This window comes from Alexandromys fortis, unplaced genomic scaffold, assembly GCF_014885135.2.
Source record: "Alexandromys fortis isolate MF-2015 unplaced genomic scaffold, M_Fortis_MF-2015_v1.1 scaffold_185, whole genome shotgun sequence".
In the NCBI taxonomy this organism is placed as follows: domain Eukaryota; kingdom Metazoa; phylum Chordata; class Mammalia; order Rodentia; family Cricetidae; genus Alexandromys; species Alexandromys fortis.
The window spans coordinates 1,625,403-1,646,108 of NW_026068094.1; the positions used below are offsets into that span (position 1 = coordinate 1,625,403).

General features: G+C 41.9%; 1 protein-coding gene across 8 annotated transcripts in view; it reads right to left on the bottom strand.

The window, feature by feature from the left end:
- Positions 1-20,706, bottom strand: part of Nr3c2 (nuclear receptor subfamily 3 group C member 2) — a 311,648-nt gene that overhangs the window by 283,632 nt on the left and 7,310 nt on the right. For 4 of the 8 annotated variants that reach the window (XM_050123199.1, XM_050123197.1, XM_050123195.1 and 1 more), the window contains 2 exons: positions 20,375-20,468; positions 18,192-19,953 (listed from right to left, as the gene is read on the bottom strand). In XM_050123199.1, the coding sequence (XP_049979156.1) occupies positions 18,192-19,951 (1,760 nt within the window). In that variant the 5' untranslated portion in view covers positions 19,952-19,953; positions 20,375-20,468. The remainder of the gene's footprint in view (positions 1-18,191; positions 19,954-20,374; positions 20,469-20,706) is intronic. The other 4 variants (XM_050123201.1, XM_050123200.1, XM_050123196.1 and 1 more) reach the window with 1 other exon arrangement.

Below are 20,706 nucleotides of genomic sequence, written 5' to 3' on the forward strand. Positions count from 1 at the left end.
CTGGGATAAGGTTAGTTTGTGGTTGAGTTTACTAAAACTGCTGATTCTTTGCATGATGGAATCTCTGAGGTCATGCTGTCACATGATTAATGGTCTATCTCGCCTCTGCTTTTCTCATTATATCCTACTCACTCACTAAGGTCTGTGCTGAGCATCCCTCTTATGCCCACGCCTTACAGAAATTGTCACAGAACCACTCCCCTTGAGCCACAATGATTTTTTTAAAAGAAAAATGTATTATTGTCACCATCTCATAGGCACGAAAATCTACTCTTGGGTTAGGAAACACGCTCTGGGTCATGTGATCACAGACCCACAGTTAGCGTTTCTGTACCCACCAGTTCTCCTTTGCATTTCTCCAGTTTGCCAAGGTTATCCTAACTCTTGGTTTAATCTTCCCCGCTAAATGTGCTCTCTCAACCTGTCAAACTCTGCAAGCCTCACAACCTTCCTCTTTTGCAGAAATATCTCTGGTCTGTTCATTGCCTAAAGCACCACTGTGCACAGACCTCATGTCATAAGATGATGTAAATATATGATGGAGCACCATCATGGAGCAAAGATTTCTAAGTATATGCTCAACTATAAATGTTCTATTGGTAGTTGACGAATATGACCCTTTCTTGTAATGCAGTTATATTTGAAGAACAAAGAGGGCTCAGTCTTAACCACAAGCCCAGTCTTAACCACACATCCATAGAATACTTCATGAAATGCTTGGTGGGAGGATGGTATCTAAATTTTCAAACCATAGGGAAATGCCACTGTGTATGTATCTTGTGCTGGAGTCAGGTGTCCACATGGTCTAGATCCATGTATACTCGTGAGGCCAGTTTAATGAGCCTTTAGAATTGCTAAGTATGTATGCATCTCTATGCAGCAACAAATGAGGGGGCTCTTTTGGGTGTGTACTTTTCTTAGAAGACATTCTGGCTACTATTACACTAAATTTTCTCATGAGGGAATGTATTCTGTGAAAGATTATCAAATCTTCCCCGCTACAGAAACTGGTTTTGGCCCTTTCTGTTCATCAACTTTCTCTTCTACACCAGACGGCAATATTTCTAGGAATTGCATTTTGATTAAAAGTTGTACTGACAGCGGTACTTAGAAAAGCAATCAATTAGGTTAGCCTTTCTATTTGAATAACTTACTGAACCTGTGTGTGTGTTCTGTGTGTGCATAAGTCAATGAGGTTAACCTCTCTATTTAAATAACTTACTGAATCTGTATGTGTGTTCTGTGTGTGCGTAAGTGTACACAGGAGTTCCCATGATTGGATCCTAATGGCTTTAAAGAAGATAGAAGGAGGCCAGAAGGTAAGAGTGCTCAAGCACAAACATTCCCCCCCCCCTTTGTCTTGGCTTGTGATCCTGGTCTGCCTTCAAGAAGCAAGAAATCCACTAAACAGATGGGTCAGCTCTACTTTATACCTCCAGCCCCATGAGCCAAGATAACTTTGGTGCTTCATATGTCTGTGGGGTTGTAGTATGAGGAGATTGATGCCTACGAAATAATGAATGATATGTGGCCACTTTTTAAATTAATCAGAGTGAATTTTTCTAGATTCTTCAGAGAGCCTCCCTGTGTTCTCAGCTGATGTAGCCAGGCAAGGTTAGTCAGGGCCATCCACAGCACAGGGACACACATGTGCAGTCACACCCTCCTTACCTCTCTCTGAAGCTGGACGTATGAACCCAGCGAGTCCAATCACAGTCTGTCAAGGGCGAGGCTGATCCTTGTACCAGAATCAATAACTAATGAAATCCACAGGTCAGAGGGCTACTGGCTAGAGTCCCTGGCTGACTGTAAAGGAGACAGGTAAAACTGCCAGCGCCTAATCATACCTGAAGTCTAGTCTTTGCAAGGCTTATCTTCGAATTTCTTCCATGTTAGGAGCCTTGGTACTCCTCCATTCTAATTTTAGAGATGGATTCCTGTGCTACCTGCAATTAAAAGTCCTAACCACACCGAATTACCTGATGATCACTGCATCATTTTATTAATGAAATTAGTATCTCACCCCTAAGCAATCCATAGCCATGTTCTCAGCTCCTATTTGATGCCCCAGGATAAGTCGTGCCACATCTACTTTGCTCTGGGGTCTTGGGGATGCCCAGATCAGTGCTCCTAAAGAATAAGAAGCCTCTCTTTTTGCCCCCACCTACCACCTGGGCTATGGTACAACAGCACGTTATTAAAATGTGATTCCCAAACGGAAGCGAACAGAACATATAAATGGCATTGGACCTACTAGAAACTGTGGGAAAGACAAGTTCCAATGAGCGGCTTCTTACATGAGCTCAGCACACCTTGGTGGCTTTTGTTCTGTGTTGAATTTCATCAGTGCAATGCATGTCAGATATTTAATATTATTTTAAAATGTGATTGAAAAGTATAAATAGAGTTTATCTTTTAGCTATATTTAAGGTTTCTGTACAACCATGGCCACCACTCTTCTCTAGACCGCTCTTTGGATCAAGTGCTTTTGCTATATCTTGTTGTTTATTACAGATTCCTGGGAGTTTAATAACTTGAACCGGCATTTCATACAGTTATTTACAGGTAGCAGTGCATTCTTCTCTTGAAAATATCCGTGTTTTTTATCTTTGAATATTCTTGTTTTCTCCCCATGGGCAGAACCTAGGAAAGGGCACCCTTGCAAAGATAAGCAAGTGAAACATTAGGCGATCACAACACACTGTTTAAGATCAGGAGATGAGGAAGCTTCTACTATTCTTCCTTATCTCAGCATCTTGAAATACTCAGGACTGGCTGGTACATCATCCATTCTATCTCGACTGACTACCGTACCAAAGGACAGGGAACTGTCTTCATTTTCCTCATTAATTTCTGTCTCTTATTTTAGGTCTCTAGTCCTTAAAATCCTCGGAACACTTGAATCTGCTTACTCCCGCTAGAATAAAATCGGCAAGAATTAGCCTTTTTTAAGGCACATTTTATCAGTGTTAAGAAAGCATGGAAGTTGACCCCTGTTCACTGTCAGGCCTCTATCCTTCATTTCTGCCACGCTCAGGTACTGGCAGCAAATCCATCCTTCAGCAAAGTGCACAGCTCAGGCAATTATGCTCTTGTGAAAATCCTTAGCCTTTAAATGCACATTAGTTGGGGCCTGCCGATGGGCATCTCAGCGCCACCCATGGACCTTAATGCCTAGAAATCCTACAGAAGGAGAAGCCGATGGCCTGGGGTGTCATAATGAATGATTGCCAGGTATTTAACTCTTCCATCCACTACCCCAGGCATCTGTCAGTCTCTTTAGTTCCCCTAAAAAAACAGTACTTAGGCAGGGGAAAAGTGCTAATTTCACTTGAATCATAGCAACCAAGTCCACATACAGAGTATATGGCAGCCAGATTATCATATTTCTCCCACATATAGAAAATTCTAAATCCACCCAAAGTCTCAAAGAGAAAACTCACTCACCTCCATTAGATCTGAAAATGACAAAGGAATAGAGAAAAAATAATTTGTACACTATAATCAATAATTTCTTTCTTCACGCTGTAAAGTTTGGGAGAATGAATGCCTCTGAATATAAGCTCCATTCAGACAAACTGTGAAGATCCAGCTGGTATAAACTGTAGAATACCTGTCCTACACCATCTCTACAGCTCCACATTGCGTACCTAGAGGTCCCTGCAAACATCATCAACATCCTCATCAGGGTTTCATGGAGTCAGATGCCCTTGAACTAGTTACAAAGAAAGCATGTCTCTCAGCTTTAGATCTCCTCCACTTCCTGAGTTCTGAGCCAGTCTGGTGGCAGGTACAGGCATTAGCCACTAGACTGGTTAATGTAGTGGTGGTGCTCAAACCCAGGTCTTTGTGTATGCTAGGCAAGCACTCTACCAAATGAGTTAAAGCTGCACTTCCAACCTTAATTTTTTTAAGTTAATACAAACTTCATCATATGCTGGAGGAAGACAATCCCATTTCCACTTTCAGAAAGAGAATCTTGAATTCAATGCCAGGGCCTAAAGGCAGCAAAAGCTTCCAAGTGTTGTGGCCCTGTCCATCCTTGATATGTTGGTATGCTTGTCAGAATCCCATAAGCCACCATTGCTAATTCACGTTTGTATCTGGTTTTGTCTAACCAGTAGTTTGTTCCTCCTGTTTCCATTTTCCGGTATTAGTTTTCTAGTTGCCCAATGGTAAGTATTTTTGAGTATCAAACCTAAATTTTACCTTCATTCAAACAAAATTATTTAGCTTATATGGAGGTTTGAATAAGGATGCCCCCCCCCCACTGACTCATATATTTGAATGCTTAGTTAGGAAGCAGCACTATTTGAAAGGATGAGAAGGATTAGGAGGTGTAATCTTATTGGAGGAAGTGTGTTTCTGGGGGTGGGTTTTGAGGTTCAGTGCTCTGCCTATGTTTTATATTGATACCATACTTTCTCAAGTTGCTATTATTCCTGTAACTTGTTTTTTGCATGTTCTTTCCAATGCCCCTTGGCAAACTATTTTTGCATTGCTAATAATTAACATGCTTCATGGTAGAGCAGAAACAGATTAGGATCAGAAAACTGGGCACTAAATCATTTATTTCTTTAAACCACCACTAAGCTTCCAACCCTTATCTGCAACTAGCCACTGGAGCTTCTACCCTGTGGGAATTGCACATATAGTCATGTCTTCATTTTGTGCTGTCTCCTTGGCTAGTCCCTAGCTTCTTTATCACATTGACCTTTCTGCCCCTTTGTGCCATTCACATGTCTGAAAAAACATGCTGACTTGTGTGTGTTACAGCAAAAATGCATCAAACACCTGAGAGGGCCAGTTTAAAAGAGAGGAACAATTTGTTATGTCCAAGGTTCTTGTGGTTTCAGTCTTCGCGCTAGCAAGGGCCTGAGGGAAAGGAGCAGCTGAAGTGACCGAGGCCAAGCAGAAGCAAGGAAAGACGACAACCCTTAAGGACAGACCTGTGACTCCCTTCATCCAGATTATTTTCCCTCCTCCTACAGTCTCCATAACTTCCCCCAAACAAGCCATCAACACATGAGCCTATGGGGGACATCACATTCAAACTCTAGTAGGGCTCAGTACTTCATTCCAGCAATCGCAGATTCCCATAGCCTAAGTTCTCCAAATACCATCAGTTCCTTCCAAGCAGGCTCCGTCTGTGCTATCTGTGCACCCAGCTTGTGCTATCACTTATTCTTGGATACCCTCCCCACTCACCGCCAAATACCATCTTCAAATGTCAGCTGGATCTCACCTCCCATCGAAAGACAGCTTCCTTGACTTTCCAGCCCACACAGAACACTTCCTTTTCCAATCGTTGGTAACACTTCTTAGCAGCAGCACACAACCAAACACATAATTAGGAAACAGGAAAAGACTGTGCACACTCATTAGAGCCTTCTTTTCCAACTAGATAGGAGACGGTAGGACACTGGGCTTACTCAGAATCATTTGGTCCTTTCACATTTAGAACAGAGTGGTGGGTACTAAATAATAGCAAGATTGCCTGTTGCTCTACCCACTGACAATACAGACTTTTCCATTTGGTATGTGTACATACTCTGTGTGTGTATATGTGTTGGCATACACATGTGTGGAGGTGCACACGAGTGTGTACATACACATGTATGTAAGGATGTACACACTGAAAACACAATTTTAAATGGCGGCTTTTCTTTTAGTCTAGGTCTTCTTACATCACACAATGTAAGATTCTTACATCTTACAATGTAAGAATCGATATTCTTACATTAAAATACACTGATTAGGCAGACAGTGTGGCCCAATAGGAAGGGTAACTGTCCACCAAGACTGAAAACCTGAGTTTGATCCGTAGGACTCACATGATGGAGAAGCAGAAGGGGCTCATGCATATTGTCCTTTGCCCTCAGCATTGTGCTATGGTACACCTAAACTGCCCAACGTACACAAAAATGAAATACAATAAAAATTATATAACATACTGATAGCAAAACTCAAGAAAGAAAAGACAAAAAAAAAGAAAGCAACCTAATACAAATGAGCTTAAGAGTGACCAAGCATGATGGGGAGACACGTGCATAATAAAACATTTTTATTTTTAAATATAAAAAAAGACAAGATGTGCAATGTTACTCACAATTTGATCTCCTTTCTTTAAAAATTAAAAGATATGATCTCTTTTCTTTAAAAAAATAACAATTTGATCTTTTTTTAAAAAAAGAAATTGGAGTTGCACCCACCTTCTAACCCAGCCATCTCCTTTACCTCCATATAGATGGCTGCATGCTAACATTGAAACCAACTTTTATGTGTGGGAAATTACACTGGCAACAGCTGAAACAGCCAGCGAAAGGTGAACAGATAAACAGAACGTGGTTCAGTCACAAACTGGATAGTAGTCAGCAATAAAAAGAGAGGGAATCCCAATGTATGTGCATTTGATCCCAAAAGCAGCCAGGATCAAAAGGTTACACGAGTTATTACTCCATCTATGCTCATCTAGGGAATATCTGACCAGTGGTGCAGTGGCCCTAGTGTCTCTGGGCAACCAACAGCTGTCTAAATATCTGACCAGTGGTGCAGTGGCCCTAGTGTCTCTGGGCAACCAACAACTGTCTAATTGGAGTTGAGGTTCACGCAGCAGGAGAGTCTGGTACTGTAAACCTGGCCAAGAACTCAGGGCTAACAAGGCCTTAGGCCCCAGAGGAGAAGCTATTACTGCATCTTCCTAACTAAATATAGCTCCCAGTTGCAAACTAAATATTTATACTTTCCCCCTTGGGCAAATGTCGTTCTCACCACGCACTAAGCAAGCTTCCTTTTGCAGCAGATAAAGGCTACTACTGAGATTCAAAACCAGTCAAAATACAGAAAATGGCTGACCACTGGGTGTTCAGTCCCAAATGGCACATCAGCAACACAAGCCCTCCACCTTAGGCTCAGAGAACATTGTGGAAGAGGGGATGGAAGATTGCAAGAGAAAAGTCCATGATGAGCACTGTGAGAGAACATCTTTAGACATGGCAGGGTTGCTGCATCCCTGAAATCCCAACAATATGGTTGTGTCAACAAGACCCACACATCACTGTTGTATGAACACGAATGGGGTAAAACAAGGTTTCACCCATAATGACCGAAAGAAGAAAAATCCATTTTCTCACAGGGACAAATTCCCTGATAATTTACCCAATCCCAAGTGGTCAGCACTAAACACATGTACACAGAGTAAACATTAAATGGACTTAGTATATTGTGTGCGCATATGTGTGTTTAACAACAATAATTACCAATGGCATATGAATTTCAGGGGGTTGGGGAGACAAGAGGAGCTGGAACAGGGAGAGGAAGGAGTAGAAATATTGTAAATACAGTGTACTCATATAAGAAATTCTAAAAACAAACAATAAAATAAATACAAGGGGAAGACACATTTGGATTACTGGGCTTGAGGGTAAGGGAAGGGCTTGATGAAAGGGGGCAATAGAGAGAAACGTGGGTGTATTATGCAACTTATCTGTGCCTTGATTAGGTATTGATAAATAACTGCACACTCAGTAAAACATTCAGAATGCCATATCCAAAGAATAATTTTGCCATTTGATTTTTTTATGTAACCTCAAAATAAAGCCCAAGACCATATGTTACCAATTAGCTTGGAAAACGTCATTACCAATTACTCTTTTGTGCAAAATGTGAAAAACAAAACCACCTTCTTTATTATTTTGTGAACATCTCTAAAATGTGCTGATAGAAGCTATGATTTTTTTAAGCTAAATGCAATAGAATTCGCAGTGCCATTTGAAGGCAATTTCATAAATATATAACCATCACTGATATCTACCTAGTGATTCTACATGCACGCCTGCCCCACGTCCCTCCGCTAAAGAATCCAGTGCTTTACCATCACATCCAGCAAGTGTTCTGGAAATGGCTAGACTGGGTCCCGACTCTCTTGAGACTGACACTGTAGTTCATTCCCTAATGAGAGGAAGTGATGTAATGAGGCTCCTCCTACAGCATGGAGGAGATTGGGTCATCTCTTTGAATAAAATGGCTGGGGAGGAAGAAGCACAGTGGCTGGTGAAATATGCACTGATCCTTAGTTAAATGACCAGAAAGAGAAAAGCCCAAATCTGGAGACAGGTATTTTCGCAGAGGAACCTGTAAACAAAGGATGGGATTTAGACCCTTGAAGCCACAGAAAACGAGTTCAGAGTAAGCAAGGGACAAGGAAGAAACAAATACTAAATCCAATAGTGGGGAACTGAGAATTAAGGCCCTCAATTATTTTACTTCTTTTAATGAGAAGCCAGCAGAGGGCTTTGTTTGGCCACACAATCTGATTTACGTCTTTAAAATCTCCACCAGGACCTAGCTCTTCAGGACATTCAGCTTTCTTCTCTTTTAACTATCAGTTTCTCCATTTTCCTTAGCTGGGTGGCATTAGGCCAATCATGTATCCTGTCTGTGTTTTAGTATTTGTAAAATGGGTAATACGAGCTTCCAGCAAAACATACAGGCTCCGTCTAGAAGTCGATGACTGAAGCCCACCACAGCCCCCTTCCCAGCTTCAGCCTCCCTAGTCTACTGTCAGCTACACTGTCTCCCACTGTTTTAATCTCAGCCAAGCTTACTGCACCGATAAAGCCATACCCTGACTCTGCTCCTACTGTTTCTTTGATTATCATCTCTTCTCCCCATCCCTTTCTTTGTCATGCAGACAGATGTCTTTGGCGACATCAGTGTTTCTGGTATGTTCATGCATCCCACATCTCTCCTGTTTAATGCTCATCCTTTGACCAATCATGACTTGATTCCCGATTCCAGCATTGCATGGAATTCTTCCTCAGAACTCATCAGCACTCCTGTTAGCAGCTCGCATTCTTGGACCTGTAGACCCTACTGCCAGACTATAATGCGACCGTCTCCTCTTGGAAGAGAAGGACAATTCAACAGAAGGACGCAGGACAGGATTCTAGCACTGGTGTAACTAACAACTGTGTATCGTCGTGGAAAATACATACAGTTTCTCTGGGCATTCACTTTGGGATCTATGACCACAGTGACTAGATTTATAACCTTAAAAGCCCTTCTACTTTGTCAAGTCCAAGGTTTACAATAATTCTTAGCTTTGGCATCTATGAATCAGTTCTATGTATATTTTTATAAATAATTTTCATCTCCTTTATTAGGACATGTTGCTCGTGTTAGTGATCCATTTCTCCACGTTCTTAGCCAAATATATCCATCATGACCTTCCCAACAGATATTTCTATAAAGAGGCTTTCATGCTGCCTGTTCAATGCAGCCATCCACACAGGCAGTCCACCATCAGAGAGAACACTGGTAACCAAGTCAGACACTTCTCAGAGACATGGGATTCCAGGACTAGGACAGAAAAATACAAGACAGATGAAAGCAAGAAAGCAAACTGTTCAAAGAATAATGGAGTCATGACAGAGGTCCACAGAAACCAGCTTTAACAGGCTTTCCTGGCTTTATCAGGACCAGTCTGAGCTATCAGACAGGCTAGAATCCACGGCACAGGAGGAAACAGAGATGCCATACAAAGATAAAGAGAAAACGAGTAAGCAAAGTTTGATGAAGAATGGGATGTTTTGATGCCTTCAAAGGACTTTCCTATAAGAGACCTAGTTATAAAAAGACAGAAGCCACTTTACCAAGGAAAACCTGAAGACAGAATTTAAGTTGAGAGTTCTAAGCAAACAGTAGCAAGGACAATCACAGCCACATGCACTGGACAACCACAATGTAAATGGTGCACTACCTCTGCACCCCTGGATCTAACCACAGCGAGCCTGCTGAAGGAAACACTCCAGGACACTGGGATGGGCAGGAATTCTTTGTGGGAAATACTCTAACAAAGCAAAACTAAACAAACAAGCTTGTATCAACTTAAAAACACTTTCACTTGGCAAAGAAAATTTCACCAAGGTGAAAAAAGAGCCTATAAAATGGGAGGGAAATTTCTGCTAACTACATTTCTGACAAGGGTTAACATCCGGAACAAGTAAGAAAGTCTAAAAAGTAAGCATTGAAATGATGTAATTACAATCTCAAAAAAAAAAGAAAGAAAGAAAGAAAGAAAGAAAGAAAGAAAGAAAGAAAAACCACCTAGCCAATAGATTCAAGAAAAGATTTCCCAAAGGAGGACATTAAGTGGTGAAGAGGTCTATGAAAAAATATGAAACAACACTAGAGAACTACACGTTAAAATCATCATGTAAGAATAACTATTATCAAAAACTATTGACAAGCATGTAGGAAAGTGGACCCCTGAATGCTACAGCCATCACAGAAAGAACTATTGGGTTTAAAGACAAACAAGCAAGCAAACAAACAGCTGCCATAGGACCCAGTGATGCTGACCTTGGATATACACAAAGGTAAAAAAAAATCAGCATGTTGACGAGACATTCGACTGAGCCCTGTTCATGACAGACAAGCAAAGGAGATAGCTCATGTGTCCATCATCTCAGTACAAGAGTGGATAATGAAAATGAAGGATGTAGACATGATGCAATGGCACTGTGTTATAAAAAGCATGAATACTGTCCGTTGTTGGGACAACATAGAGGCAGATCATTGTGCTAAGTGAAACAAGCCAGCTGCAGAGAGGCCACTGGCACGTGAGCTCACGCCTATGCGGAGCCTCAGAGCTGTCCTTACGCAGGGGAGGCTGAGCTGTTGTTGCAGGCTCTTGGTTAGCAGAGCTGGAGAGCGAAAGCGGGCGAATGGTCAGCAGGTTCTACCTTGAAGATCTATTGCTGAGTAAGAAGTTACCGTGTGCTGCTGCAGTAGGCATAGGGCACCTGCCTATTCATAGTGACTGTGTGCTGCAATTGAGAAAGTTAGGAGGAAGAAATTGAGATGCTTCGCCACACAGACGTGATATTAAAGTACATAGATATAGTTTTCTCTGATTACTCAGGAGACATGATTCAAACCACATGCCTACAAAATTTATAAGGTCAGTTTTTAAAAGGTCATATAATCTACAAAAGACTGAAGCACTATCCCAGACCAAAACAGAAAATGAAATATGACCAGCTAGCATAGCACTAAATTCTGAACCGGGTCCTGTTCCTGAAAGAGCCATGATTGGGACAACTGGCAGGAGCATCAGGTCCGCCCATAGATGCTAGCGATCTACCAATAACTGTTTATTAGTTTTGATCGAAGTTCTGCAGTTGTATCGATAAGGTTCTTATTCTGTAGGTGTTCTTGGTGGCAGACTTCCTGTGTACAGTTTTAAATAATTCTGAAATAAAATTTTAATACAAAATTCAGTTTGGGAGCTTGGAGATAGATGAGCCAGTAAAACGTGCTGTGCAAGCATTAGGAACTGAGTTGGATCCACAGAACTCATGTTCAAAAATAAAAATAAAAAAAGCTAGGCACGGTGGCACTGGTCCATAATCCCAGAACTTGGGAGACAGAGGCAGTGGGTTCCTGGGGCTTGCTGCTCTGTGCGTGTACCCTAATATGTGGGTCTTCAGGCACAGAAAAACTATCTCCAAAACCAAGGTGAATGATACCCGAGGAAGGACATACCTCTGGCATCTATATGCTTACCTTGAGACATGCTGAGTACAACATTGTGCTCAGAGATTGAAACATTCCATCATGCAGGAAAGCTCCCTAAACACAAGGGCAAATAACTCAAAGTAGATTCAGGAAGTTCCTGAAACTGACCAGATTTACTAAGCTCCTCCCTGTCAGAGTTAACAGTAAAAGCTGAGAGTTTTGTTCAGACTGAAGGAAGCTGAGCTGCAAAGACTCTGCCACCAGACCAACTTCCTGGCAGAAGCAGAAACAGCCAAGCTGCCTGAAGAGGTTTAGGCCAACTGAGGCACTTGGAAAGGGGAATCTCTAATCTACTGAGCTGCCTGCAGACTGTGTAGTATGCTCCAGGTTTCCAGCTTGTGAGATGTCTCAACTATCCTGGGGTGGGTTTGGGTGATACAGCTGTCTTTGGGTCATCTCTGCTTCTGTAAGGAGCCCCAATAAAACTCAAGGTTCACTGTTGAGGGACAATCTTTTCGTGTTCTGTGAAGATATATCGTTGCCAAGGCTCCTGCTTATTGGTTTTATAAAAAGACGCATGGCTAATAGCTAGGTGGGAGAGGCTAGGCAGGACTTCAGGGAAGAGAGAGGATGAGGAGATGAATCTAAGCGTGCAGGGATGCCTGTGAGATGCGGACCAAGTCAAATGTACAGAATGGAAGAGAGGTAGAAAAGCCATGTGGCAAAACATAGATGAATAGGGGCAGATTAGTTTAAGTTATAAGAGCTAGCTGGGGACAAGCCTAAGCTAAAGGCCATGCTTTCGTAATTAATAAGAAGTCTCCATGCGATTATTTGCAGACCGCACAAAGGAAAATCCGACGACAGTTCACCAAACACAAGTGATATCTGTACTTTAGTCTGCCGGAGAATCCCTCTCTGGGGTGAGTTAATATGTGTGCTGCGTGTCCCCAGAAACTATTCCTCCGTATAACACATGCATACGCCGAAGATGGTCTCCTACATTGATGTTTTTGTACCATTTCAAAGCTGCCTGCTCCTTTCCATTACGGTGGACATCCTTGCTCCAGAGACAGTTCCCACTCTTCCACACAGTTGTGACTGTGTCTTTACAATCGCTTCATTCCGTCCTCTGCATTTAATTCACATTTCCTCACCTGCCACACCAGGCAGCGATTTCTTAGTCTGACTCTCAAGTTCAGCTCCATTCTGGTTTCAAATGACCTGTGTCTGGCTCCTTCCCCCACTTCACCTTTTACAAATTTTCTAATACTAGGTGAAAATTCCTTACTGTGGCCATCTTCCTTAACTCTGCTTTCCAGGGTTAGTCTACACCATCTCCCTGTGTGGATGACCAGGTGACCAGTCAACTCTGCCCCTTACAAACTGTATCTCACTTCATCTCATACTGCAGGTTTTTTTTTTTTTAAAGAGATTTGTCTCACTAACAGCTAACACATGAGGTGAAGCCACACACCACACGGCCATGGTCATTCTTATTGGTGGTGAAGTTAAGTCAAGGTCCAAGTTACAAATACAGACGGTGGTTACCGCACATGCTCCCTGAAGCGTGGACTTTTTAATAGCTCCAATTATTGCCGGTTTAGTTATATTCTTCCTTGAATAAAATTTCCTCTTTCTACTACTTCATACATAATGTCCAGCTCTGTTCAACACAGAAATCTGGACTCTGACCATACCATTAACAATCCTAAATCTAGAGGCCTCTAGAATATCACTTAAGTAATGAATGTCTATTTGTAATTACATGTTAACTTCACAAAGACCGAAAAAAAAAAAAAACCCAAAACTAAAGTGAAGCCTACATTTCACAAATTTCAAATTGGAAACTCTACAGTTTAGAATGAAGGTGTACGTCTTAAGAACACTGTCCATGGAGGACACTTTCCCCCCTTGGTTTTCATTAATAATTTTTGGGTACAATCATCCAATTTAATACGTATATCTAAGTGTAATCAAGAAGCACAATTTTCATTTATATTTGAGTTTAGTAAGTAAAAGAAAAATGATAAATTACTTAGTAGTAGGGTTGAAATTTTATTGCCAGATGAGCAATAGGAAACTAAAAGCCACAACCGAAAGCCAGGGAGCTTATTATTCTGGAGGCAAATATAAAGGATCAGAGCCCTGAAGGAAGCCGAGTCTCACCCTGGCGCTGTCGTGGACATAACATCTGCGATTACTTTGTCACGCAAGGACAAGCAAGGTTGGGCACACCCAGAGTTCCAATAAGCAAAAGGCATCGAATCTATAAATGGGAAATCTCCAGGTCCTGGTTCCAGCAGACTGCAAGGATGAAAACCACCTTAAGGTGAAATTGTTTCATTTATCTAACTTAAACTACGGATTTTAGTTCAATATTCATATTTAAGTATAAAGCACGTAATAAAGCATTTGGGGGGGGATAAAAGGTGAGTTGCTGGGAGTTAAAACTGAGACATTTCTGGTGTGAGAAGCAAGACTTACCAGGAATACCCTGTCCCGGTGGTTTGCATACTATAAAGCACTTGGGTCTTTTTGTTTTCTTTCTTTCTTTTCTTTTTTGGTTTTTGAGACAGGGTTTCTCTGTGGTTTTGGAGCCTGTCCTGGCACTAGCTCTTGTAGACCAGGCTGGTCTCGAACTCACAGAGATCCGCCTGCCTCTTCCTCTTGGGTCTTTTTGGTGTTGTTGTTTGATTGGTTATTTGGTTTGGTTTTTTCCCTATAAAATGATCACCAATTTCTCCAGAAACTGCATAAGTTAATGAAAGTAAGTGAACTATCAGGAAAAGCAAATCTCATTCTAAAATTTTTACAAAAACACTATTCCTTAAAAGACTGGCCTAGAGAAATTCTAGGTATGTTAGCCATCTCGAAGGCAAGACATTATGTAACAAGTAATCAAAAGAATAGGGCACGGTTTCATCCCGAAAGCCCTGGGCAAGGCTGCCTGGCTGTCCTACTGTCCGCACCAACATTCCTCACACAGCACACCTCCACCAGATCCACCGTTTCAGGAGCTGGCAGTCGCAAAGCTTCTCACATCAGCACAGCCTATCTGGGAACTTTACTAATAGGGAGAACTTTGTCACACGCTTCTTGAATTGTGTGTCACCACAGAAAAAGAACTAAAGTCAAGTCAGGGGTAACTGACAAACAAAAACAATTACCGGTCACTTACTGAAATTTTCTCCTCTGTCTGAAAACAAAGTACAAATGATGGTGAAGCCTTAATTTCTTGTGTGTGGAACCTGCCAGCCTATGCCCCTTGAAACAGTGGACTTTATATTCAAAGCTCTAAGTCAATGTTAGCACTGCATTATGGGACTATCACAGTGACTATGGTTATCGCCATAAACAGCCAGTGTTGTGTTAGCAGAAGGGCCGCTTGTGCCAGGAAAAATGCAAATAGAAAGAAGAATTCGTAGCAGGTGTCAGATTTTTTTTTTTTTAAAGGAAACGTTGGGGTAAAAAAAGACGACAAATGTCTCAATTTTCTAATGAGAGGTCGCCCCCACCTCTCATTCTCACCATATAAGGATATATATTGCTAGAGACCTGTGTGTGTGTGTGTGTGTGTGTGTGTGTGTGTGTGTGTGTGTGGAGCACAGCTATTCGGGATCAGGTTAACAGTTGTTTTAAGAGACACTCTTTTGGTTCTCCCAAGGGAGTCTCGGTCATTTGAGTGGGCAGACCTCACAGAGACCTCACTCTAAGAGGAAGAAACTGAGGCAGTGCGCGGCTCTGACTCACTCGAGGTCACAACGTTGTTTGCACTCAGGCTGACACATGACACAGCCAGGTCCAGTGTCCACCCTAAGGCTTTACATTTAGCTTTGTCATAATTTACTTTACAACTTGGAACTCAGCACCTTCACTGGGAATGATTAACAGGGGTTACTTTTGTCACTGCGCCCACAGAATGCCCACACAGCGAAGTAAAGAACACGTACACCACGGCCATTACTCTCTTCTGTCAGCTGAAAAAGTAGTCTAGGTGACAGCCATCTACCTTCCCAACTACTCAGTAGGCTAACGAACTATATCTCCTTTCTCTACCAAGTCCCAAACCCTGTGGAGAACAGGACAGACCAGCAATGACCGGCTTCTATGCTGGAAGCACCTTTCATTCTTAACAAGGAGCAAGGCTAGCTGGGGAGCCTGGTGGCACTGCCTGTACCCCAACATCCAGGAGACTGGAGAAGTAGGGACTAAGACACCTGTGTCTCAAAACAAAACAAAACAAAAATCAAAGGTTCAAAAAACGATAAAAAACTGTTTATGTGTTATAACAAAATTAAATTTTAAGCAGAAACTGCTATTTAACTCATTTTAAAAACAATTATATTAATATAAACATAAGTTTATGAAAACAACAACTTCTCCAAATGAAAAACTTTGGTGAAGAAATAGTCTTTTTTTTCTGGCAAGTCTATTGTCTTCTTTTAATATAAGAGCCAGATTCTCACATCAACCCCTGCATTCAGCATAGACTAATATAGTTTGTTCATGAACATGGAAAAAAGTAGGCTCCTATGGATTTCCTAGAGATGGGAAGAACGCTATAAAGGTCGTTACAGGCAATGATTCTTTGGAACCACAGTGAAAACTGACCGAGTACTCGTTTGGAAATGGCGAATGGTTAATAGTAACAACATGGAATTTGAACAAATCCCAAGCTACTCAGACATCACTACAGTCCACTACCAATCCACTGGTCCATCTCCACTCTGAGAAGACCTTTTACCCATCATGAGCTATGATTTCATGAACCTCTTTGGAAAGGTGTCAGAACCCCCAGATCACAGTTTGAAATCTTCAGGTTTTACCCAGAGAGAAGAGACGCTACTGAGGTCAACAAATGGCATCGCCCATGACCTTGACCCTTCGCAGTCATCAACGCTTTATTTACCCAGCATTCTTTGAAATGGGATGTTATCACAAGTGAAAAAAAAACTGGAAAAAAATTAATTTTGTCTAAAAAGATCATTTTTGTCTAAAAAAATTAATTGTCTAAGAAAGAGACCGATGGTGAAACACGGGCGAGGATGTTACATTATGTATACCACAATGCAGAAACCAGCCTATGTGCCCTCTGACCCTCGACTGTACTCCAGAAATGCTCAGGTTGCCTTCCCCAACAAAAGCTGTACAGACTTAGAACCTCCGGGATGGCAAGAAACACCAACCTTTCACAGTGAAATGTGGAGAGCTTGATCTTGTTGACACAAAACCCGCAAATGTGCAAGCAGAAAGGCTCCTCTTCCCGTGTGACAGGAGGAAGCTGTCTCAGTGCCACAGACAATCTGGTCGCTCAGACCCATGGCATGCCTCAGGAGACCTAGTCACGGCTAATCAGGAGGGACTGGGCCAGCCACAGCACTGGAATGCAGCCTGCTGTGCTATGAAGAACTGTTAAGAATGTATTTTTTATGGAACATTTGCTTCTTTAAAATAAAGAAGAAAAAGATTTGATCCAGTAATAAGGGAAAGGATTCTCAAACCAAAAATTTTTGCTTGTGTTTGAAAAAGACAGGGAAAAAAAAGCCCCAGTAAAAGTACTGGATTATAGGTATAATCTATGTTCTGTTAATAGGATGGATATATTTTCTACAAAATAAAGATTTAAGGAAATGAAGGGAAATAGGAAATACCCACATATTCTTAGATGCCAACGGAATAAAGTGTAGTTAGAAAAGTTATACTTTATATATTCCACAAAGGCTCACTTATCACATTCATGTAATAAAACCAGAATTGAAGCAAAGTCCAAAGCAAGTACTCATTGCATAAATAAGAACCACCCTTTACCCTCACATCTAAAACCTCTTCCGTGTTTTTCTAAACATACACAACACACTCTCTGCAACAAGGAAACCAAGACACATTTGACAGTAAACAGAACATATCTTCTTACAGATCTCACATGCTATAACTGTACCAGTTCAGAACTAGAGTGACAATTATAATTTCTATTACGAGAAAGTAAAATTGCCTACTAAGTGCTTTTAGATGGCTGAGTCTTTAAACGCCTTCACAGTTAAGGAAATAATTTATTTGGACATGAAACTACGACTTTTATATAATTAGCCTACTACCCTCACCCAGCTTCCCCCCTCCCCCCACCAAAAGAAACCTTCCTAGAAAATAGAGAGAAGGAAGCGTGTAGGTAACAGATTTGGGGATCTGTTTTATTTCACAAACTATTGAAGTAATTAATAAAGAATTTTAATATCAAAAGGAAACTAGGACCATGAGGATAAGTAATTTAATACAGTCTCGGCGAACCAGAGAACAACCAAGGGGTAAAAATGAGCACTAGTCTGCTAAAGGAAATACAGTAACTGGCAATAGAAAACAAACATTTTCCAAACACTAAAACAGACAACAGAGGGGCATCTAATATGCTTCTTCAAAGGCAACGCAAACATTTTATAAGAGATCTAGTGCTATATCAACATTCCAAAGAGAACAAAATGACCAACCTTAAACAAAAGTAAAACTCAGTCTCTTGAATGCAAAAATAAAGACAGGATGTAACAATTTACAAAGCCAGGAGTTTCAAAATAAAGTAATCAAGGAAAAACAAACAAAGAAAGAAAAGAAAGAGAAAGAAAAGGAAAAAGGAAGGGAAGAGAGGAGAGAAAGGATTACAAAATACAACGACTTACTTTGATACATTTTCTGGAATGTACTCTAGGACCGGGTATCCATCACTTCTCCTCGATGGCAGGTCACTGTGTGGTTTCCATGACTCCACTAACGTATTCACGGGTGGAAAGGAACTCAAGTGTTGGAAAGATTGGTCTCTAGGTGACCGTGATAAAGATATTGTACCTTGAGCACCAATCCGGTAGTGAAAGGACTGTCCACCCGAATTCACACCAACGATGGCAGATGATGGGATGCTGGTCTCAGGGTAATAGCTCCCATCATCTGGTTCTTGCTTAATCCCCATTGGGAATGCACTGCCCTCACAGCTACCGTCAAAACCGGGCACAGGTGGTCCTAAAATTCCTGATAGGGAATAATAGTCTTTATCATCCATAAAGGAAAAATATGAGCCATCCATGAATGGAAACGGGTTGACCGTGGGGTTCCCTTTAAGAGAGGAGCCTGAACACGAGTGCTTGGTTGATTCTTGCTTTATTGGTACAGAGAATGGAGAACCGGGGTTGATTTTGCTGTTTCCTCCCAGGCAGGAGCTGCTGAAAGTCCCGTCTGGTTCTGGTTTTATGTACTGGACAATGTTCAGCTGGCCAGTCACACCATTGGAGATGGCCTTCTCGACTTCCTCTGTCTTGGGGAAAGGAACGTCATGAGCACCTTTCTCATGGGTGTCTGGACTGGGAACCACATCCCGGATGGCACCGGCTGCAGCAGCAGCGCCTGAAGCAGCGTAGCCGAAGGCATTGTTGATGGGGCTGCAGATGGACCCCACAGTGCTGGCTGTCGGGCTCGAGAGTGTGGATCTGTTGTTGGTGTTGGAAGGGCTGGAAACGGAGCACCTTGAGTTGTTAAGATTTGCCGGGCTGGACACAGAGGAGCGCAGAGTGACATTGTTAGGACTGGAGACTGGAGATTTGACACTGCAGTGACTCGGAGGGCTGGAAATCGGGGACTTCATGCTGCTTAAGGGACTTGAAAGAGGGGAGCCCACGTTGCTAGCATGAGTAGTGGGGCTGTGCGACCGTGAGCTTCGGTTTTCAACATTGGGGGAGCATGTGAGAGGGGTTCCTTGAGTGATGGGACTGTGCACTGGGAAGCTGCCAAAGCCGGCTGTGGAGGAGGACATGGAGTTGATGCCCGCAGGGCTGCAGACTGAAGATGGCATGTTCAGCGGGCTGCAAACAGAGGGGCTCTTCTCGTGACAGATGATTGGGCTCTTAACAATGGCACGCATGACCCCACCATTCATGGAGCCTCCAGAGTCAGGCATGAATGACCTCAAAGGCCTGCTCATACCACTTAAGGTAGAGGGCCTGTGGCCATTCTCTTTGTAAAACTTCACCAGTTGCTCCATGTTTTGGTAAATCTTTGCTGGGCTCATGCTTCCTTGTTGGTTCTGCTGATCGTAGGCATAGTCGGCGTCTCTCACAGAGTCCATGTATAAGCCCATGGATTCAGCCACAGTGGCTGAGAGTTCCTTGGATTCCAGCTCCGTTTTAATATCAGATGGTAAAATCCCAGACCGACTATTGTCTTGCTGAAGGCAAGGGAGTAATTCGTGTTTTTCTTTGCTGCTTCCTTGAGTACTGTTGTTTGGGATAGCACCGGAAACGCAGCTGACATTGACAATCTCCATGTAGTTGTTCTCATCAGTCCTTTCTGCAGGTCCAAGAGAAGAACGCTCTACTGTCTGAGAAACTTGACTCCAGCGTCCTTCCATATCTAGGCCTTCAGGGAGACTGTGGTAGCCTTTGGTTTCCATAGCTAACAAACAAGATTTATATTAACATATTAGAGTCGGTAACACAGTAGTAAGCTTAGGCATTCTAAAATTGCATTTATTGAGCTACACTGTGTATTCAATTTGGTATTAGCAATATTTCTAGTTGCATTAAAATTTATCTTCATGGGTGCTGACACTAAATATCACGCAGAGAGAATATCAACTATAACTTGTTCAGAAGCGAGAAGACTTGAACACAATTTTGCATCTCAATTAAAACTCGCTATAATTCAGCCTTCACAGTTTGTGAAAAACATTTATAAATGTTAACTTACTTGAATATTAAATAATAGTCAGTATAATCGTAGGGATGGACGAGGCAATCAGAGAAGAAAGTGAGAACTGAGTGGGTGACTCAACAAGGCCTAAAGCATGGTGGCAAATATCAAACTTAAAACTAACCTGGGTGACCTTTCCTTGGGATCCACTTCTACGCAGGAGCGTGGCGGGTTTCCTTGCTGCTAAGCTTGCTCCCATAATAAAGCTCCTTTATACACTAAAACAAAACAAACAACTAACTTTATGACTCCAAAGTTTTGGAAAACTTGCTCATATAAAAGCTGCCTTCCATATGATGAAATACATAGCTTTGTTATCAATGATATGCAATTAAGGGTACAGTTTCCAAATATACGCTTAACAAATGGATAGCCATAGGGAAAATCATTGACAAATTGTTTCTGAAACAATAAGGCTTTCTTACAGTATATCAGTGGTGAAGACAGTTTAGTGTC